Below are 23304 nucleotides of genomic sequence, written 5' to 3'. Positions count from 1 at the left end.
GATGCGGACGAAAGAAGTCGGTCTGCTTAGCGGAGGGGCGGGGCTTGGGGAAGTGACGGTGAGGGTCATGTGACTGTGGCCTCTCGCGTGCCCTGCGCGGTAGTTATTCCGCTTCTCTGTAGTGCGTCGCTGCGGGTGGCGCAGTTACAGCCTCTGGCCCCTCCCCCACTCCGCCTCATCCCACTACGGCCCCCGCCTCACTCCTCTGTCCCCCACTATTGTCCCTCCCACTCCGCCCTCACCCTTTCCCCTTCCGGCCCCACCAGTGCCCCTCCCCTCTCTCCCCCACGCCACTTCCGGGCCTAGTCCCCCCGAGCCACAGCACCTCACCCGCCTGCCACCAGGCTCCCTCCTTCCCTGTTGCAGGCATGGACGGTGCCCAAGGGAAGCAACAGTGTTTGTGCCCGGAGTGCTTAGCGCCAATAAACACACCAGGGTGGAGAAGCAAAACACAATTTATTTGAGATTTCAAAGCGGAGCAGGGAGACTTGGCACGCCTCAGATCCAGCCCACTTAATACGAGCAGTTTACCTTTTTTATACTTTACTCTTAGCTAAGCCCGTCCCTTCTTTCCTCCCTCCCCTTTTCCCCCTTGTAGCAGTTACATTAAGCAGTTACACTAAACAGTTAATTAAGGCTGGAGACTACAAGTCTATCTTGTCAGGTCCACTCCTTTGAATTACGACCTTGTCCTTTTTTTTGTGTGAACCGTTATCACCTCTCCCTCGACCAAAAGTATGCAGGCCTTATTAGTTCTGCCTTATACTGGTTTAAGCTGTGTGGCGACTGATAATGAATGTTGCACCTGGCCTTTTCTATTTATTGGCCTGTTAGGTCAATTAGAGTTTAAACATGGAGGGACTTTTGCTCATCTAAGGCCTAAACAGGAAGATTTCATATCCTTATTGCCTTTTACCTTTTAAGTTACTTAGGGGTATGCTTTGTAACACCAACACTCCTGCCTCTTGTGTTTGAATTTAATAAGACAAGGTGTAAATAACTAGCCCAGCTGAAGCTTTCTGTACCTAGGACAATCCATCAGTTCTTACAGGGCACTGCACAGAACAGTGCAGGGAAGCGTGCACACCAGCCTGAGGCTGGGGAAGTGGGGCAGCTTACTTCAGTTCCCTTCTAGCTAACTTCCCAAACGGGGTTAGAAGCTTTGCCCTAGCTGGTGGTGTTGACGTCAGGGATGTCAAGCTCTTGTTTTGTACAGCACTTCCCTCCCTTCAAGGGCTTTCCTCCCCTTGGTGCTGCTGCTGCCATTACTCCCCACAACTTCAGAGCTGGGCAAAATGTTCCCAATTGCATTTTCCCTGCAATGAAAGAAAAACAACCTTCCCCTACCGACACATCGTTTACCATGGTCTCTCTCTCTCTCTTTCTCTCTCTCTCCCAGCTAGAGCTTCACAAGTATGTAGTCTGGCTACAGTATATCATAGCTGCCTGTATAAATTTAGTGGTGGGAGTATAATCTGCTACATTTCATAACTTGGTACAGTAACTCCTTGTTTAATGGTGTAGTTATGTTCCTGAAAAATGTGACTTTAAGCGAAACGATGTTAAGCAAATCCAATTTCCTGGTAAGAATTAATGTAAATGGGAGGGTTAGGTTCCAGGGAATTTTTTTTCACTAGACAAAAGACTATATTATACATATATACACACAGTATAAGTTTTAAACAATTTAATACAGGTACACAGCAATGACGATTGTGAAGCTTGGTTGAGGTGGTGAAGTCAGAGGGTGGGATATTTCCAGGGAATGCCTTAGTGCTAAATGATAAACTAGCACTCAGCTCAGCCCTCAAAGGTTAACAGGTTGTTAATGTAGCCTCATTCTACAAGGCAGCATGAATAGAGGGAGGGGAGACGGCACAGCAGACAGAGACACAAACCGTGTGTGAAAGAGCGAGATGGGCATTGTCTCTTTAAGTACGCTGACCCTACTCTCAGTACACTGCCTTTTTAAATAGATCAGCAAGTTGAGACAGCCACTCCTACCAGCAAGCGTCCTCCATCCTGAGCCCTGTTGTGTGTCCCCCCTGCTCTTTGGAAATGGAGTAAGCAGGGTGCAGGAGCAGGGAGGAGGGGGGCATGCTGACATTAGCCCTCCTCATCCCCCCTTTGCACAGCAAGCAGGAGGCTCCCAGGAGCAGCTCCAAGGCAGAGGGCAGGAGTAGCACATGGCAGTGGAGGGGAGGGACAGCTGAACTGCTCAGCAGTTGATAGCCTGCTGGATGGCTGCTGCACAGGGAACAGGGAGCTGATAGCATAGATGCTGACTCCATGGGTGCTCTGGGGCTGGAACATCCATGGAGAAAAATTTGTGGGTGCACCCACCAACAGCCAAGCTCCCCACCCTGCCCCCCTGCTCCAGCTCACCTCTCCTCTGAGTGCACTGCATCCCCATTTCTCCTCCCAGCTCCTGCCACCGCAAAACAGCTGTTTCACAGCATAACAAGCTGTGGGAGGGAGGGAGGGGGGGGGAGGAGCAGGAATGCAGCACGCTCAGGGGAGGAGGCAGGGAAAAGGCGTTGGGGCAGGGACTTTGGGGAAGGGGTTGGAATGGGGACAGTGGGTGGGTCAAGCACCCACCAGCACCAGGAGAAGTTGGTGCCTATGGCTGATGGAGCTTCCAGTCCACCGCACTTCTAAGCCCCCACCAGCTCCAACGGGCTGCTCTTCCTGCAAGCAATGGACAAAACAGGCAGCTGCCAAACGTCCTTATAAGGGAGCATTGCGCAACTTTAAATGAGCATGTTCTCTAAGTGATCAGCAACATAACAATGTTAACGTTAACTGGGACGACTTTAAGTGAGGAGTTACAGTATGACTATTTCCACACTCATAAAGGGAGACTTGACATATATCAAAGGGAAGGGTTTCTTTCATCACCCTTTCATTTCCCTAATATTAATGTCAAGCTGTAAGTATTGTTGCATAATGTTGAAGATTTTCTGTTTCATATCAAATTTATTCCGAGGCTTAGTGAACTTTAGCGTTTGTAGACAAGAGGTTATTTTTTGTTCTTAGAGTACTTCCCACTGGTAACCTTCACTGGGTGGCTTCTGCTGAGGAAGCTAGTAATCTGGCCAAAAGAGAAGTGTTGAAGCAGGGGAGGCCACCTGGATTTATTAGACTGAGCAAGAACTCCTAAATTCCAAATCCATTTCTGCAATGTCTCACTGTCTGTCCTCAAGTAAATCACTTAATCTCTCTTAGTTTCCCCCCTTCTTTTAAAGGGGATTGTGATGAGTTCGGTCACAGAGATCCCCTTGGGACTGTCATCTGATGTGCTGAAATTACCTCTGAGCCCATTTTCCCTGCCAGTTTGGGACTTCCAGAACCCTGTCTTGTTGAGCTAGACACGCTAGCCTGCTGTAACACAGACTTAGGGTCCATGCCCTCAAAGCTGCAGACTTTACTGAAAACAGCTTACCTGTTTCCAGCACCCAGTTCTCAATGAGATCCAAACCCCAAATAAATTTGTTTTACTCTATATAAAGCTTATACAGGGTAAATTCATAAACTGTCCACCTCTATAACACTGATAGAGGGAGATGCACAGCTGTTTGCTCCCCCAGGTATTAATAACTCTGGGTTTATTAATAATCAAAAGTGATTTTATTAAGTGTAAAAAGTAGGATTTAAGTGGGTTCAAGTAATAACAGACCAAACAAAGTCAGTCAGCAAGCAAAATCATGCAAGTCTAAGCCTATAGAATGAGGGTTGGAAGGGACCTCAGGAAGTAGTCCAACCCCCTGCTCAAAGCAGGCCCCATCACCAGACAGATTTTTATCCCAGTTCCCTAAATAGTCCCCTCCAAGACTGAACTCATAACCTTGGATTTAGCAGGCCAGTGCTCAAACAACTGAGCTATCCCTCCCCATTGAGAAACAGATTACAGGTAATATCTCATCCTCAGAGACGTTCCAATAAGCTTCTTTCACAGACTAGACCAGGGGTCTCAAGCACATGGCCCATGGGGTTATTTTCTATGGCCTGCAAGCTCCTCGTGGCCCCCCCGCCCTCTCCCAGCATTTACCTAGAATGGCTCCAGCCCGATGCACACCAGCGGAAGGGCAGGCTCCCTGCCTGCCTGCCTTGCCCCTGCGCTGCTCCAGGAAGTGGACGGAACCTGGGGAAGGGGGGCATAGAGGTCTGTGCATTGCTCTTGCTTCAGGCAGCACCCCCCTCAGCTCCCATTGGCCATGGTTCCCCATTCCTGGCCAATGGGAGCTGCTGGGGGCAGTGTCTGAAGCAACAGCAACACGCAGACCCCTGTGCCCCTCCTCCCCCAGGTTCTGGCCGCTTTCTGGAGCGGTCCCGGGGCAGGGAGCCTGCCCTTCCCTTGGTGTGTGCTGGGCCAGAGCCCAACCCCCGAACCCCTCCTGCAGCCGAACCCCTGCCCTGAGCCCCCTGCCATACCCTGCACCCCTACTGCACCCCGACCCCCTGCCGCACCTCGCACCCCTACTGCACCCTGACCCCCTGCCGCACCTCGACCCCCTGCCACACCCTGCATGCAGACCCCTTGCCCTGAACCCCCTGCCGCACCCCACACCCCTCCTGGACCCCAACCCACTGCCCTGAGCCCCCTGCCACACCCCTCCTGCACCCCATACTCTGCCCTGAGCTCCCTGCCTCACCTCGCACCCTGACCCCCTGCCGAGCCCCCTGTTGCACCCTGCACCCTGACCCCCTGCCCTGAGCCACCTGCTGCACCCTGCACCCCTCTTGCAGCCCAACCCCCTGCCCTAAGCTCCTCCTGCACCCTGCACTCCTCCTGCACACCAACCCCCTGCCCTGACCCCCTGCCACACCCCATACCCCTCCTACACCCCCTGGGGGCAGGGAGGGGGCAGAGTTGGGGTGGGGATTTCGGGGAAGGGGTTGGAATGGGGGCAGGGAAGGGATGTGAAGAGGTGGGGCAGGGGCGGGGCCTCATGGAAGGGGTGGAGTGGGGGCGGGGCCGAGGGTGGCAGTGAGGGAGGTGTCAGTAATGCAGCTCTCTGGCCAATGTACTAGTCCTCATGTGGCCCTCGTGGTCATTTGAGTTTGAGACCCTGGACTAGATGCCTTCCTCATCTGAGCTCAATCCTTTCCCCAGTACAGTCCTTGTTAGTTCCAGCAGACCTCTCCAGTGGTAAGCAGGGTTCTCTCATGACTGGCAGCCCCCTTTGTTCTGCTCCACCCCCTTTAATAGCTTTGGCACAAGGTGGGAATCTGTTGTCTGTGCTTGTTCCCACCCTTGCTTCATCAATGGAAAAAGTACAAGGATTAAGATGGATTCTAGTATCATGTAAAACCCTTAGGCCTTGGCTACACTGGCGCTTTACAGCGCTGCAACTTTCTCACTCAGGGGTGTGAAAAAACACCCCCCCGAGCGCTGCAAGATACAGCGCTGTAAAGCGCCAGTGTAAGCAGTGCCGCAGCACTGGGAGCGCAGCTCCCAGCACTGCAAGCTAAACCCCATCAGGATGTGGAGTATGTGCAGCGCTGGGAGAGCTTTCTCCCAGCGCTGGCGCTGCGACCACACTCACATTTCAAAGCCCTGCCACGGCAGCGCTTTGAAGTTTCAAGTGTAGCCATACCCTTAGTCTCAATTCTTCCTGGGTTGGCCCACACTTACACAGGAAGGTTTGCAGGTAAATAAACCATTTATAACCAATTGTCCTAGACAGTGGGAGCCATTGAGATTCTAAACCACCATTAATGACCCACACTTTGCACAATTACAATAGGACCTCAGAGTTATACTAAAGTGATGTGGGGATTTGTTTCAGATAGATTACTAGCCCCTATGCTGAACAGTTGTTTTTAAAGAATGGGAAACAACAAGCAGTGAAATAGAAAGGAAAATGACCAATGATAGATTTGGATTTGTTATTATTCCCTTATAAGGGAATTACTTTCTCAAAAAACAGTCTTGTACAAAGACTTAGTTTTACTCCTCGCTCTCACAATCCTTCCTCACTGTCATTCGTTTCAAATTTGTGGCCTGAAATTGCAGGTGCTCCAGATGCCAAACTCCCATACACATTAATAGTAATTTAGTCTCTGTGGAACACCTGCAGCATCCCACCCTTCTTTAAGATGAAGGAGGCATTTCAATTATAATTTTGCCAAGGTTCTTGTTTTCTTCCATGGTCCTGTGAGCCTCCACAATCCTGTGCAAAGGATAAACACTGTCAATGATTGGTTGGACATGAGGAGATCTGTCTTGGGAGAAATATGGCAACACTTTCTCTGTGAAGGCTTTCACCAGCTTTTCTTTATACAGAAGAGAAAAAATGAAAGGAGATTATATTTTAAGAATTATTCTTACTTTCCTAATTCATGCACATATCTCTAAGTATTACCTATAAAAATGAGCACGTTTCTAAAATATACACTACATTTCATAACATTATTGTACTGGGAGTCTACATTAGTTAAAGGATGTAAACCCTAAAGGAGAGGAATTGTTTAAGCTCCCCCAAGGAATTTAAATTTAGTAATGAGGTGACATATTTTCCCAAGGTAAGTGACAGAAGCTCCATCACAGAGGCATTTAAAATAAGATTGGACAAAGGACTTGAGAATATAGTATAGGAACAATACTGTATTGGTCCTGGGTAGAATATATCTTAGGGTTTCATATTGCTGCCATCACAGTAGTATCTTCTTTGTATTATTGGTTATTGGATTACCATAGTGCATAGGAGCCTTAGTCATGGCTTTTTTGTATACATCATAGCAAAGGAGAGAGTTTTGAGGAGGGACATGAAGGAAGATGATGAGTTGGTTTTGCAGATGTTTACAGGGAGCTTCTCCCAAGTATGAGGGGCAGCATAGAGAAAGTACTGATGGTGGGATCTATGAAGGGACTTAGGCATTGAAAGCTGAGTATCACAGTGTGTAACTTTTAGGTGTTTAGATAAACAAACAGCACTGCAACCCACAAAGCCTGAGTTAGGTGCCTACACTCCCTATACAATGAGTGGGAAGAGAGAGGTGTCTTTTTTAGACTGTGATCCACAAAAGATAGCATGCAAGGTGGGAAGTAATCTAAGGTAGCACGCAAGGTGGGAAGCAACCTAAGCTAGCCTGAGGGACATGACCTAAGATCTGCACCTCTGTCAGAGCTATAGCACGTAAGTCTGGGCTGCACAGTGATGCCTAACTGCTAGTGATACATTAATTGGGGGAAGATAGACTTTGGCTGGCTAAGTTGCATGCAGGGCCTGAAACAAAATGGGGGAAGGGGGGTAACCATTTTTATAACTAGGGGTCTACTTAACTCATGGAGAAATCACACATTTTTTACAGGTTGGTCATAGCATAAATAGCAAATTTTGCAAAAAATATGTGATTTCTCCACAGTGTTTCTCAAACTGAGGGCCCCAATCCAAATGAAGCGGTTTCAAGCCTATTAGGGGGTCATGGTATTGCCCCCCTTACTTTTCCACTGCTGCTGACAGAAGCTGGGAGATGACAACGGTGGCTGCTGGCCGGGTGCCCAGCTCTGAAGGCAGCGCCACTACCAGCAGCAGCTGAGAAGTAAAGGTGGCATGGCATTGCCACCCTTATTTCTGTGCTTATTGCTGGCCATAGCACTGCCTTCAGAACTGGGTGCCCGACCAGCAACCGCTTCTTCAGAACTGGGTGGCCGGAGACCAGATATCATAGGGGAGGCTAGATTTCATGGTCTGTGATGTGATTTTCATGGCCACAAATTTAGCAGCAACCCACTGTTTCTAGGTCTCCCCTCCAGGCAAACCCCCAACCCCCTCTATCCCCACCTTGCCTCAGTGGCTACTGCCAGTCATCATCTAGCCCTTTCTCCCTGGGACAGACTGCAGTTTGTAAACCACTCATCACTGGCAAACAGGGTTGGACCAGCTGCCTCTGCCTATATCTGGGCTACCCCTCTGCAGCCTTAGTACCCTTTTGCGGGCTCTTAGCTTGGCCTGCAGTCTGGGGCTTTGCTAAGCTGGAGCTCCCCAGCTCCCTCTGCCCTTCCCCTCATTGTTCTCCCCTAGATACCCTTCTCAGCTTCCCAGGCAGCCAGGTCCTTCTCCCTCAGAGACTAGAGAGAGAATCTGTGTGAGTCTCTGGCTTTCAGCCCTCTTATAGGGCCAGCTCCGGGCTGATTATGGCATGGCCCCACCTGTGGTGGATCAGATGTCCCGATATTATCGGACAGTCCCGATTTTCGAAGACTTGTCCTGCGTCCTGAACTTACATCGGTCAGGACGCCCTTTGTCCTGATATCAGGGACCGTCTGGACTGCAGCCACCGCAGGAGTGCCACATGCTGCTTGCAGGCGCTGGGAGCAGGCAGAGAGCCCTCTGCCCCCCCCCACCCGACCCGACCCACAACCCTGAGAGCCAGAGGGACCAGCCTGCCGGATGCTTCCCGGGGTGGAAGCTGCCCCATTTGAGCACTGCCGGGACTCCCGACCTGGCCCCCTGGCAGGTCCTTCTGGCTCTTAGGGTTGGGGTGCTCTGCGTGCTGCTGGCGCCTGCAAGCCCCGCTCCGCAGCTACAGCAGCGTCCATTGGCACTTTTCCCGGCCAATGGGAGCCACGGAGGTCGCACTTGTGGTGGGCGCAGCACGTGGAGAGTCTGGAGACTCCCCTCCCTGCTCTCAATCTAGAAGCCAGAGACCTCCCAGAAGGGCTGGTGAGTGCAACCAGGGAACGGGGCAGGGTGTGGTGGAGTGAGTATCTGGGAGGTGTGTGGAGGGCGCTGGGCAGTGGGGGAGGTTTGTGTGTTTTGGGGTGCTAGACAGTGGGGGCCTATTGGGGGTGCTGGGCAGTGGGGGAGATCTGTGTGCGTCAGGGCACTGGGCAGTGCGGGTCTGTGTGGGGCATTGTGTAGTTGTGGTGGGGCTGTGGGGAAGGGCACTAGGAAAGAGGAAGGAAGGGAGGGAGGGGAAGTGTGTGTATTGGGAAACTAGTGAGTGGGGCATTCTGTGTGGGGTGCTGAGCAGCTGTGGTGGGGCTGTGGGCCGGGGGTGCAGGGTGGGGTGTGTGTGCACAGAACTGTGCATTTGTGGTGGAAGGGTTGTAGGGGGGCTGTGGGTATAGTGGATCCAGGGGACGCTGGGCAGGAGAGCTGTGTGGCACAGCATGGGCCCACCCCCACCAGGAAGGAGCACGCTGGTAGCACAGGGCCAGGTGGACCAGTGTGCTTCTGGCTCTGGTCAGGGCTGTGCACCTGTGTCTGTCTCTCCCCTCCCCCACTCGACCAATGTGTCCTGATGTTTCACTCTTGTGATCTGGTCACCCTAGGCTGCTTCCCCCAATCAGCCTAGCTTATCCCCCACCACAGCACTTTCCCAGGGCTGTTTAAAGCCCTTCAGGGCAGGAGCGGGGTGACCACTCCGCTACATACATACAAGAGGCTAATCAAAAACCCAGTTAATACAAATCATCCCTGGTGTTATTCCACTGGTTTCAGCTGTGTTACAATAGAGATGGATGTGGCACAAGTAGTACAAGGACAATATAGTTTGATTCTGGATTGCCTTCCGGGATATAATAAAAATGTGAGTGTTATTCGTATGGTACTATATTAATACTATACTGCATTAATACAATAATGCAATAGTAATAATACCAAGCTGGAAGGAGTTGCAAGTGCTTTGGAGGATGGGACTACAATTCAAAAAGATCTGGACAAACTGGAGAAATGGTCTGATGTAAATAGAATGAAATTCAATAGGGATAAATACAAAATACTCTACTTAGGAAGGAACAATCAGTTGCACACATACAAAACGGGAAACGACTGCCTAGGAAGGAGTACTGCAGAAAAGGATCTGGGGGTCGTAGTGGACCACAAGGTAAATATGAGTCAACAATGTAACACTGTGGCAAAAAAAAGCGAACATCATTCTGGGATGTATTAGCAGGAGTGTTGTAAGAAAGACACAAGTAGTAATTCTTCCGCTCTACTCTGTGCCGATTAGGCCTCAACTGGAGTATTGTGTCCAGTTCTGGGCGCCACATTTCAGGAAAGATATGGAGAAATTGGAGAAAGTCCAGAAAAGAGCAACAAAAATGATTAAACATGACCTATGAGGGAAGATTGAAAAAATTGAGTTTGTTTAATCTGGAAAAGAGAAGACTGAGAGGGGACATGATAACAGTTTTCAAGTACATAAGAGGTTGTTATAATGAGGAGGGAGAAAATTTGTTCTTAACTGCTGAGGAAAGGACAAGAAACAATGGGCTTAAATTGCAGCAAGGAAGATTTAGGTTGGACATTAGGAAAACTTCCTAAATGTCAGGGTGGTTAAGCACTGGAATAAATTGCCTACAGAGGGTGTGGAATCTCCATCATTGGAGATTTTTAAGAGCAGGTTAGACAAACACCTGTCACGGATGGTCTAGATAATACTTAGTCCTGTCATGAATGCAGGGAACTGGACTAGATGACCTCTTGACGTCCCTTCCCGTTCTATGAATACAATATTTTATCACTGGTATTAAAAGGAAACAAAGTAATTAGAATTACAGATTCCTGTGTTAAACTAAATAAAGAGGTTGCTAGTCATCACTTGCCTCCTTTTCTCGTGATCTTAACAGACTAGTAAGCAGGCTCCCTCTTTTGGAACGCAACCTTGCAAGCAGATCTCCATGTACTTCACCTCCACCCAACAGTCCATACACAATCCACTGGCCATCAGTACTCAGACAATTGAGGTTCTTCTCCCAGTAGGAACCACCAATGCAGTCTAAAATAACATCCACTCCAGAGCCTCAAGTGGAACAGAAAGGATTTCAACAATGTACTTTGGAGAAATCAAAATGTGGGATAATTTGAAACAAAACAAACAAAAAAAACAGACTGAGACAAGTAGGTCTGTATACAGAGGGGCACAGTCCTGCAACTCTTACTTATGGGATTAGTCCCCCTGAAGTCAATGTGACTACTTGTGAGTAATAACTGCAGGGCCAGGCTAAATATAAATATAAATATATACATACTGTGGCAAATTGCCAGCACTATCATGATGGGTCTCACCATTTCTTACCCCTGAATTGGAATATTAATTGACCCATTAGTGTCATTGAGGAGGGGAGTGGAGAGGGAGGGACCTGGGAAGCAGGGGGGGTTTATCATGTGACTGACTGCAGGTGCTCTAATTGGCTTCAGGTGCTCTAGTTAATCTGTAGCAAACTTTCTTCCCCTTACAGGGAATAAGGCTCCCTTCTAACTCTCTCCTGCTGTCCTCTGGCCATGCTGTATCACAATACACATATGCAAATCCATAAACTATGCCCTAAATATCCATAGAAAGCACAATAACCTTTTTCTAGGCAGAGTGAGCAAGTAAAAAAAATTGTGTACATTTTTTGTGCCCACAGTCAAACATTTAGCAATCCAAATGCTGGGACTTGTGCTCACAATTACTTATGGATGCATAAGCAATGCAGGCACAATATTTGTGCCCACAACAATAACAACAACAAAAGGGGAACTGCTGAAAATAGGGCCCAGCTAGAGAAGTTCTATGCTGACATTGGGTATGTCCTGTAGGTGCTGAGCATATTGAAATCTTACTGAAACCAGCCACTTCCAAGGTGAAATGCAATAACTATATAAAGTGCATAACACTAAATAGCAGCTTAAGTCAGGGAATGAAGGTTGCCACATCTGAATAAAACTAGAGTGGGAGTGATTGCTAGGTGGAACATAATTATCCAACTTGGAATTTGGCCAGGACATCATTATTCAAAGTAGTCATGGGATTTTTAGCACTGCTAGTGCTCAACACCTGAGTTTTAGGCCTCATCTAGGACTACAGATTCCCCTCCCAGCCAACAACAGGCCATAACAGATTTGAGATGGGGAGGCCTTCTGTGTGAAAATCAACCTCCCTGATGGGATGATCTAAGGGTACTTCTATGCTGCAACATTAATAACCCACAGCACTGAGTTTCAGAGTCCGGGACAATTGACTTGGGCTCATGGAGCTTAGGCTGCAGGGCTAAAAATTGCGGCACAGACATTTGGGCTCAGGCCTGGGATTTAAGACCTACTCCCTTGTGAGGTTTCCGACCCATGACTCCAGCCCAAACCCGAATGTCTACACTGCAATGTTTAGCCCTGCAGGCTGAGCCCCGCGAGCCCAAAACAGCTGACCTGGGCCAGCCATGGCCGTATCATGGGTCTTTTACTGCAGTGTAGATGTAGCTAGTTGAAATGCAACAGCAACTTCATAGGAGAAGAATGCAGACTTTTCCTAAATCATGATTATGAATACCAGTGCAGTTGTTGGGTTACCCAAAGATTCTCACCATTTGTGAACTCCAGGACCCTTTCCCTAAAATCCTCCTCCTTGTAGTTGAACCCAGCAGCTGCTCCAAGTTTTGCTGCCAGCTGGAGTTTCTCTTGTGTTCCAGCTGTTACAATGGAAATAGCTTTTGCCAGTCTAGTCAGTTGAATGGTTGCTGTGCCAACTCCACTAGCTCCTGCGTGGATCAGCACTGTCTGTCCACTCTGTACTTTACCTAAAGCAAAACATAGGGAAATGAACAACCCATTTGGGACTGCCTTTAGATTAGACATGGTTGTGGTAAAAAGTGCTCAGTAACTAGCTGAACAAGTTATCCCTAATTTGTGGATTCTGCAGCTAAAATAAGCAGCTGTTGAACAGCTTTAATGAGAGAAAAAATCCAGACCTGGTGTACGTGCATGCAGTAAAATATTGAATAGCTGCTCTGTAAGTGAGCACCATATATCTTGTTCACTGAATGAGGCAGGGGGGTCCTGTGAAAAAAATAGTATGTGATCGTTTCATAGGGACTGTATCATAATGTATACGTGCAAGGTGAGAAAACTGAGATTGCACAGGCAACCTTAATTCTGGCAATCTTAATTTTTGAGTCCTTGATTTGCAATCTTAATAACGTTCCTTTAACTTCTTTTTTTGTTTGTAATTTCATATGTTCTAAATAAAGCAAACAGAAATTCTATTATGTGGAATCATGATGACACATATGGTTTATCAGCGGGGTTGGAACCATTAGATACACCATGCAGTCATAGGTGCTGAAACTAGGGGTGCTGGGGTGCTTCCACATCCTCTGGTTTGAAGTGGTTTCCATTATATACAGGGTTTACAGTTTGGTTCAATGGCTCTCGGCACCCCTGCTGTACAGATTGGTCTAGCGCTCCTGAATACAGATCTCTGATATTTGAGCTAATGTAATAAATAATAGCAGTAGTAGTTGTAATCCCCTGTATGGACCAGCACTAGACACTTTGCCAGAGGGTTTCACTGATATTTTCTGATAGAAGAGGAATGGTGAGACTCAAGAATCTTTAGTTTCATTCTACGCTCTGGAGGGGAGTGTTCTCTACTGGGCACAGACTCTTCTGTCTGTTTTCTTCAAGCTTGACCCCTTGACCTCCAAACTGTCTCTGTCACAATCCTGTCTCGTCCTTACTTGCTTCCTCATTCTATTCTCACCTAGCCAGTCTTAGTCTCCATTCCTCAGGTTTCTTATCCCATTCTCAGTTTCCTTGTCCAGCTAGTCCTTGTGTGCCCCTCTAGATTCTCTGTTCCAATCCCAATCTCCGCCAGCACTCACAGTCCTAGTCTTCCTCCCAGTTCTCCTGCCTAACTATTCCCACTTTCCCCTCCACGCAGCCCTGGCACCTTATCCTCTGTCTCCTTGCCATCCAGTCCCAGCTCCCCCTCCTGGCTACTCATCCAATCTGTCTCTGTTCAGTTATCCCCCACATTCCCCACCCCCGTTCCCATTCCAACTCACCTTGTGGCCTCTCATCCAATCCCAGTGCCCCCACTCAGTTCCTTATCCAAGTCTCTGTGCCCAGCCTGCCACAGTTCTCCCACTGCATCCTAGCTCCTTGTCAGCTCTGTCTCCCCTCCACCCACTTCCTTCCCCATGACACACTGAGCTCTTGCCCCTGGCTCCCATTTCCAGGCTCCTTGCTCAGCCAATCCTTGACTTTCCCCCAACTCCTAGTTTACCTGTCCTCACACTGCCAATCTCCAGTCCCAGTCTCCCCACTCCAGGCTCTTTGTCTGCACCCAGATGCTTGGCCCAGACCTAGCACAGCCCACAATAGCTCAGAGCTGCAATTGCAGGGAAAGTCCTTCGTAGCTCTGGGCTGAAGCAAGCTCACTGCAGATGGAATCTCCAGAGACTTTAGATTCTAAACTTCATCAAGTCTCTGCTGAGCTTCTGATTTTAAAAAGGCTTATAACTTGGGCAGATTTGGGCAGATTTTCACAGTGATGGCAAAAGGCACATCCCAGACACAAAGGCCAAATTCCAAGTTCCTGCTCCAGTGCACGAGGGCACTAGAATGTCTCAAAATAAGGTTGCTAGTATTTTTTAACATGACAAAACAATTTTCCTTAAACTTGTTCTTGGAAATGCCTGAGTTGTTTTGGCTAAAATTTTCTAGAATAGTTAATGTTTGGCTAAGTTATAACCAGCTGAAAAGAGGGTCTTACAATGGGAAATGTCAGGCAACCTTCATAACAGAGGGTGCTCTCGTCCCTCCTATAATTATATTATCTTGTAATTGCTTATAAGCCCCAGAACATACATAATGTTAACAGATTTGAGTACAATTTAGTGGGGGTCATTTAGTGCTATTGAAAGGTATGGGCTCAACAGCCCTGGAGACCAAAATCCTATTTGGCCACAGAAGCCTGGATAGCAGCAATACAAGCTTCCCTACACTGCCCAATTGATGTTCTTCTACCAAGTAGTAGAGAGACCACGTCTAGTTTGGTGACAAAAGGACAGTTCATTTTACATAGCTTAGTCTCTCTGCTGAGCTTTGCAGCAGGGGTGCTAAGCTGATTTGTGGTAATGGACATCTGCCAACTAACACTGACCTGCAAACAGTCAGAAACGAAGCAGTTAGAGAAATTCAGTAGAATGATACTTTAGGGCCTGTCTAATATGTTCCATGTGGGATTTTAAAAATGCTGAGCATCCCTCTAACTTCAGTGGCAGTTTGACCTACAAATACAGCTGTCTCTGGGAACCAAGGCACAGCATGGGTGTTGTCCAGCATAGATTCCATAATTCCAAACCATGCTCAGACAGTATCAGGCGACAATCATGTTGTGAGTGGACCTCCCGACATGACTGAGTTTGTAGTGAAGTCAGACTCTTAGAGGTAGGCCTTGCTTTGGGGGAAAATACAGCATTTGGAGTTTAATGGAAAGCTGTAGTTCCCAGCTGGGAAATACAGATGCAAAGTGCAGTAGAACCTCAGAGTTACAAACACCTCGGGAATGGAGATTGTTCATAACTCTGAAAGGTTTGTAACTCTGAACAAAATGTTTTGGTTGTTCTTTCAAAAGATTACAACTGAACATTGACTTAATACTGCTTTGAAACTTTACTATGCAGAAGAAAAATGCTGCTTTTAACCATCTTAATTTAAATGAAACAAGCATAGAAACAATTTCCTTACCTTGTCAAAAAATTTAAACTTTCCCTAAATTTTTTAGTAGTTTACATTTAACACAGCACTGCATTGTATTTGCTTTTTTTTTTTTTTTTCCTGCTGCTGCTTAATTGCGTACTTCTGGTGCCAACATGTGGTTGACTGGTCAATTCGTAACTCTCAGGTTCTACTGTAAAGCCAAGCCCCTTTTTGAATTCTTCCCTTTTAAATATGCAATCAGCAAAGCAAGTTATTATTGAATAGATGTGGCCAACCTTTAGGAATTTAGGTCTTGTACATCTAAATCATGTGGAAAAGAAAGGTCAAAGGGCTAGATGCATGGAGTGACATAGAAAACTCTCTTCAAAGGCAAGTGACATTCAGATCTGGGCAATGAACAGAAGAAAATGGCAAACAGGATTTGCAGATACATCATTGACCTACAAAATGCAGCAACTGAAAGGCTGTTAGCCAGGCTTCAGGAATGGCCACAGCCTGAACAAAAGTCATACCATTAGGGATCGGCATCAGATGACCTTCTGGCACAGTGACGTATTCTGCCTGGCCACCGCAGACAGCAGAGCCATCACTGTATCTCCAGTTTTCCACTGACCCTTGCAACCAGATCCGAACCCAGCCACAAGTCCAGCTGCTTCTAAGCCTAGAATGTCATTTGCTCCTTTTGGGAAAGGATACTTTCCGCTCCTCTGCAAAATCAGAAAGAATAACCAGTGCAATGAACTGCAATTTGATCCGCCACTTAACCTAATCTCTCTTTATTCAGTTTTACTTCAGAACCCCCCTCGGTTTTAGTTCTGGTCACATCATGCAAATACATTTCAATCCAAGTCTTTTTAGAATCTCCTATCCTTGGTGGTATTTTTAGCAATAATTACACTTCCTTTTTTAGGCTGAGCATGTTTTGTTCTTGAAACTTTATATGTCTGTAACCAACTGGTGAGTGTGTTACAGGTCCCCCTCGGTGCTGATCTGCTGAAGATATGAGTTATCCCCAGTTGCTGAGCTTTAGCACAAGCTACAGACTCTCATGCTTTTAGCTCTGGAGGTCCCTGGTTCAGTCCCCATTGTGTCAGCCAAGACGTTGGCTGCTAATGTACGTTTTAAGAGGTAGGTAGAATGTGACTACTTAAATTGGAATTTAGCCAAGGTACTAGAGTTAACACCCTTATGTTCATGAGAATGTTATGGGAATTTTTAAGTGGGCACGAGTGACTAGAGCTGTTTTCATCTCACCTGAAAGGAGACACCTCCAGGAGCACAATGCCCGATATCATAATGGGTCATAGGTTCAGTGAGGACTCAGGTGATGAAGAAGTGCCACCTACTGAATCACCAACCACCTCTTTTTAAAGCACTCTGAACTTTTCCTTGCTAACCAGGTCCAACCCCTCTTAACTTTTCAGATCTGTCAAAATTCAAGCCAGACTCTTCTGTTACTCAAAAACTGAGTCTAAGCAATGCAGTGTGTCCCACAGGTCTATAAGTCAGCTTACCAGAGACATACCTGGAATAAGTCAATCCTGTTCAGAGCACTGGTAGACACTTTTATAAGGACTTCTCCTCTTCCTGGATGTGGTTTCGGTACCTCTTTCACATACAGATTCTCTGGGCCTCCTGGCTGGTCAAAATAAACTGCCAACATTTTCTCTGAACCAATACAAAAAGGAAAGCACTAAAGCAGGTATATTTGCTTGTCACTAGGCAACCCATGTTCAGCCTTAAGACGTGAATTGTTGATATCCATTCATAAACCTAGACGGCCCCAAAGACGCCACTGTGCACAACTTGGACAATCTAGACCAGTCTCCAGCATAAACAACGTGAGATGGGGGATCGTGGCAGGTAATGGTTTAAAGTTAATGCATTACATTCAAACCAGGACAAAACATTAGTTTCAAAACAGTCATCTAATGACCCACAAAGTTAGGGTCACTTTGCATGAAATCAGAGGTCCCAATCCTGTAGCGTGTTCTGTGTGGATGTGCCCCTCATGCCCTGCATGGAGCCCAATTGACTTCAAAGGACTCCATGTGAGTGAAGAAATCCACCAGCATGGAGCTGATGGCAGAATCAGGGGATCAATGTTCAAGCTGCAAAGGTACATTGGCCTGTAAAATAATTGACACAGACAAAGAGCTAAACATAATTTTAAACACCTCAGTAGAGGGAGCAAGAATAATTTATTTCATATGTATAAAGTTTTATCTAACCTCAGATTTGTGATTCAGCTCTTCAGCTGCCAATGTAAAGACACAGTAAAACAGCAGCAAGTTGATTTGAGACAGAAAATGATTACTGGTTTTAAAACCTCCTGATTCATTCTCCTTAGCAGGAGATTCCTCTGTGCCTGACTTGCTCTAGGAATCTCATGTTTTCTTCCACTAACTGTTGCAGTCTTATGGGTGCTAGGTGTCTTTCTCTCCTCCTATGTGCTGTTTCTTGATTCCTTTGCTTTGGGGGTATCTGTCAAGATGCGAAGCGTGCACAAGCTGGTATAGAGTCAGCCTGCCTGGCAGCTTTAGGTCAGAAAAGATTCTCCATTGGTGCAATGGGAAGGGCAACAGGAGATGGGAAATCACAGAGGGGCTCATCTTCTGTATTATCTACTAAGTGCCAACCGTGTACCCAGCACTGTACAGAATATGGAGGAGAATGGATCACTGCTCCAAGGAGCCTGCAGTTTTAGGTCCTAATCCTGCAAACTCTTAAGCATATGTAGGACTTTACTCACATGGAGTTGTCCCATTGATTTAAAATACAAATGTTACCAATTAATGTTATTTTAATAGAACTACCCACAGGACTAACATTATGCAGATACTTAAGTGCTTGCAGCATTAGGTCCTAGGATGACAAAACGATACACAATTGAGACACACAGAACACCGGGAGATTGATTCACTACGTGTCACCGCAGGGGTTAATTTATGATGATTAAACATTTATCTAAATGATTAACTCTCAGCTGTACTAATCAGGCACAGAAATTGCAAAGAAAGCCAACCCTGAAATAATGGGAGTCTTACAGAGCTCCACCAGACACCTTCCCACAAGACAGTTTGCTCCTGCTTTCCGCATTTTCATCTTTATTGTGCATGTTAAAGTGAATGATGAAAATTAGCAGATCCATGAACATCATCAATGTGAAATTTAGTCAATAAATAAAAAATAAAGATGTTATACTCATTCCTTAATCCCTCTATCTTTATTCATAATTTTTCAAAACACATTTTTTACATATGCTTTTTCTTCTTCGTTGCTAGGTGAAAGACTCATACAGACATCACAGTAAAATGACTATAGTGAAACTGACTATTTACAAAGTTCTTTCAAGTGCACAGAACTGGAATACATAGAGAATATAACATTTGCTTCTGCTCTAATCCTTTCAGTCACAGTAATCTTGGGTTAGTTTACAATAGAGATAGGTAAAAAATTTGTAGAACAAAGTAGCATTTTTAAAAAACTGATGATGACCTCTCTTCAGCCCACTTCAAACTATTAAACATCCAAGCAAGCATATCTTTTACATGTTTGCCTGATTGTCAGTAACTAATTAGGACAATACAATTGACCAAAATAATTTAAGCAATGTAGATATTTGGTTCTTGGATACAATTTAATACTCACCTTTATCCTGCATACCAAGAAAGGTTTTCCACACACAAGGAGCAAAAGTTAATCCCTTTCTTCTAAAGCAGTTTGAGTCCACTTCCTCCTTTCCCAGCCCTGTCCCTAGAAGTTATCATGTAATCCAACAGGGTGGAGAGGAGAAAGAATGGGATTGTATTTAACGCAAAAACACATACAGAATTCAAAGTCAGAGATTTTGATAAACTTCTACAAACAAACATGTTTTTGCTTGATCAATCTGGTTCCTGTCATTGTGGTAATCAGACAGAAATCTATATCCTTCTTCCCTATGTAAGCAAAGGGATTTGGGCCAGTTCCTCTTTTTTTTCACAGTGCTGCCTGTTTGAATATGAAAGCACTTTTCCCTAGGCAAAATGTTTGATTGTTGACCTGGCTTCTCGACTCTGAATTCTGCAAGCTGGGTTTATTTAACAAATTAGTTTTAACTGTTGAAATTGTTGGGAGTATAAGGTAGGAAACTGAAACACAAGTCCACCCACGTTAGGCTTAATCAATTTGCACCTTTATTTATAAACGTTCAGACAGAATTATTGTCATGTATAGTGTCAGAACATATATTTATGCCTGACGGTAAAGAGATAAAATCAGGGCCATAACTAGGATAGGGCAAATGGGGCAGTCACCCGGGCAAAAAGCCATTGGGGCGGAAAAATGGGGTGGTGTTGGGGGGCATGCAGGGTCACATGTCTCCCCCCATTTCTGCCTTTTATTTAGCACAGGGGTTTACAAACTGTGGGGCATGCCCTCCACAATTTGAAAACTGTTGCCTCCTGCCAGGTTGGGGGGCCCTGGAAAAATGGGCACCCTCATGCGCCGACCTGCTCCACCTGCCCGGTACTCCTGGCTGGGAGCAGGGTCGGGGCGTGTGGACTTGCCCCACTCTGCCCACCCCCATGCCCCAACCCTGCTCCTCCTGACTGGAGCACCAAGCAGGTGGGTGGAGCAGGGCAAGCCCCCATGTGCTGACTCCACTCCCCCCCCAGGCAGGAGTGCTGGGGTGGGGGCAGCAGGTACTGCAGGCAGAAGGGAGGGGAGGGGCCCTCACTTGATCTGGCCCAGGGCCTCACAAAACTGTAAGCTGCCATGAGAAGCTCCCTGAGATGATGCTCCTGGGCAGGGGATCAGGGAAGGAAGGGCTGCCCGGCAGCTAGCTAGCACTCTAGCTCCCATAGCGCAGAGAACCAGGAGCCCAAGCATGCCGGGTGGCTTCCAATCCCACCACCTTCCAATCCACCAACTCTTGGCAGGAGGCAACGGTTTTCAAATTGTGGGGGACCCGTCTCACAGTTTGAAAACCTCTGTGCTAAATGGAGGGAGAAATCTGAAGGTTCTCATGACCCCCGTGACATCCCCACACCAGCTCTAGGGAGCAAAAATATGCTTGCTCGTCCCTGGCACTAAAATGCCCAGTTACAGCTCTGGATAAGATGGAATAGTTGGCTGTTCGAACCTGAAATGTGGATGGCCAGGCTTACCGGGAGAGCAGTGGCAATCAGGCTTTGTGCCTGGTGCGGTGGCACTCAGGCCAGAGATCACAGCCAGAATCAGGAGTCAAGAGCAGGCTTGGAACAAGGCAAGCACAGAGCTGGGAACAAGGCTAGGGCAGGCTAAGTCCTGTGGAGTCAGTGACCACTATCAGGCAGAGGAGAATTCTAAGCCATAAAGTGACTTTGGCAGACTAAACTGCTGTATCACTTATGAGTGTTATATACCTGCCCTGGGAGTCACCAGACCAGCTCCTGGCTTGAGGATTGGCTGGAGCCTAACACAGGAATGACTCATTACAGCATGTGGTTTAATCAGGTTCTAATTCAGTGATAACTTGTCACCACTCACAGTAGGGGCCCAAGTTACCAAATTCCTGAGAATCAGGAAGTTCTCCTATACTTCATGATGATCATTGCAGCCTCTGATGTCTGGTCCTTCTGTTGCATTCCTTCAGTTTCTGGTCCACTGTTTCTCCAGTTTGGGCCCCTTCTTCATGTACTTACATATAACATATTCATTCTCTTTTCTCCAGTCAGCATTAAGCACTGTCATAAAATATGCATGCACGCTCTTCAATTTACATAACTTTTACTGTATATACAATTTCCATGTCATTTTGTTTTCATGCCATCTTGCCCTAATTTTTTCCAGTATGAAGGGATTTTAGTATTACAAGGTTGTGTATTTATCATACTAATTAACTTTTCCTTTTACCTAAAATCTTCCAATGCAACATATCACTTTTGTCCTATCAGCAGAAGTGGTATTTAAACAAACCAGCAAATCTATGTAAGAGGGAAAAAATGGCAAAACAACTCTCATGCCAGGAAAAATTAGGCTGAAGACTTAGTCTAAGTATTATCTCATCCAGACTCATTTACTATCCATAAAAAATGGTTGCTCACCTTCTCGTAACTGTTGTTCTTTGAGATGTGTTGGTCATGTCCATTCCAATCAGGTGTGCGCACGTGCACGTTAGCCAGAAGATTTTTCCCCTAGCAGCATCTATCAGGTCAGCCTGGGTGCCCCCTGGTGATGTGCTTTCCTGGTGCTCAATAAAGAGTCCTGCCGACCTGCCACTCCCTCAGTTCCTTCTTGCCGACTACTCCGACAGAGGAGTAGGAGAGTGGGTATTGGAATGGACATGAACAACACATCTCGAAGAACAACAGTTATGAGAAGGTGAGTAACCTTTTTTCCTTCTTCAACTGCTTGTTCATGTCCATTCCAATCAGTTGACTCACAAGCCCAAGTTCAGGAGGTGGTGTCGGAGTTGTCCACTGATTGGAGCACTGCTCTTCCAAAGGCCACATTGTCTTTGGCCCACTGAGTGATCGCATAGTGCGGTGAAAGTGTGTATGGAGGACCACATCGCTGCTCTGCAGATTTCCTGGGTGAGAACCTGCACCGGGAACACCGTTGAAGAGGCCTGAGCCGTGGTGGAATGTGCAGTGATTGGAGCAGCAGGCACCTCCGCCAGGTTGTAACACAGATTCAGGATGTGATCCATGATGAAATCTGTTGAGAAGAGACAGGAAGACCTTTCATTCTGTCTGCCACTGCTACTAATAACTGGACGTATTTTTGGAACGGCTTCATTCTCTTGATGTAGAAGGCTAGTGCTCTGCGGACATCCAACGAGTAAAGCCTTAGCTCCCTGACACTTGAGTGTCGCCTAGAATAGACTACTGGGAGGAACATATCCTGGTTGATGTGAAACTGGGAGACAACGTTTGAGAGGAAAGCCCGGTGAGGCCTGAGCTGAACCTTGTCCTTATGGAACACCATGTAAGGGGGCTTTGATCTCAGGGCCTTGAGCTCAGACACCACTTCTGGCTGAGGTTATCGCTACCAGAAAGGCTACCCTGTATAAGAGAGAGAGAGAGAGCATCTACACCACAGATATCTTCCACATACATTAAACAAGTAACTAGTAGCAGAAGTAGGCTGTTATCCTCTAGGTGAACCAGCAACTAGAGGGGGACACAACAAGCTCTATTAGAGGATTATACAGCTATTTATGAGACAGTAGTGGAATGCTGGATTTCTGAGTTCTGTTCCTCATTCTAGGAGCAAAGTGGTGTGATAGTTATAGACACCTCTGCTGTTGATTTAATTCAATCTGAAAGGCACTGTCGGTGAGACTTGGAATTGCTATATTTGTCACCAGGAGTCTAGCTCCAGATCTGCCTGAAGGGACCTTCTACAACCTCTCAAGTAACATATTTGTAGAAGAGAGGGAAGATAGTTGCTTTTCTTGCGGTAGGCCTTGGGATAGGCCTTGGTCAGGAATGAGAGTTGTGAATTGCACAGCAATATTAACAGTACTCAGCAGAGGTGAGACCAGACTGTGACTCCTTGCTTGAGGTACCCAGAACTATGAGACACTGTGTTACCTCTCTGAGCCTCAGCAAGTGAGATCTTTGCTGTCACTAAGCTATGCATCAGCTTCCTCTAGTGCGTGTGCCTTGCCAACAAACTCTTCAGAACTCTGCCAGTCTAAACCTTGCTTTGCAAGTAACAATCAGTGACCCCCAATTTCCAAATTACCCAGAGACATCTCTCTACAGTGTATAGTCCCTCTCACTGGATATTCACAGAAGTTGTTAAATTCGCTGCCTCCAAAGAGACAGAACACACTAGCCTGTTAGTTTAGCTGAAGACTTATACATCCCAAAATACACAGCACTGATATGGTTTTGTAATA

The 23304-nt window shown here is 46.7% G+C and overlaps 1 protein-coding gene across 1 annotated transcript; it reads right to left on the bottom strand.

The window, feature by feature from the left end:
* Positions 1-6094: 6094 nt before the first annotated feature.
* Positions 6095-17102, bottom strand: TP53I3 (tumor protein p53 inducible protein 3). The gene is given in 6 exon segments (XM_030558429.1): positions 6095-6284; positions 10557-10752; positions 12296-12508; positions 15875-16006; positions 16009-16141; positions 16960-17102. Coding segments are annotated over 6 exon segments (1002 nt in total). The 5' UTR covers positions 17098-17102.
* Positions 17103-23304: the final 6202 nt, after the last annotated feature.

This window comes from Gopherus evgoodei, chromosome 3 (assembly GCF_007399415.2).
Source record: "Gopherus evgoodei ecotype Sinaloan lineage chromosome 3, rGopEvg1_v1.p, whole genome shotgun sequence".
In the NCBI taxonomy this organism is placed as follows: domain Eukaryota; kingdom Metazoa; phylum Chordata; order Testudines; family Testudinidae; genus Gopherus; species Gopherus evgoodei.
The sequence above is the reverse complement of the archived record's forward strand: the minus strand, read 5'-3'. Positions and strand labels throughout refer to the sequence as shown.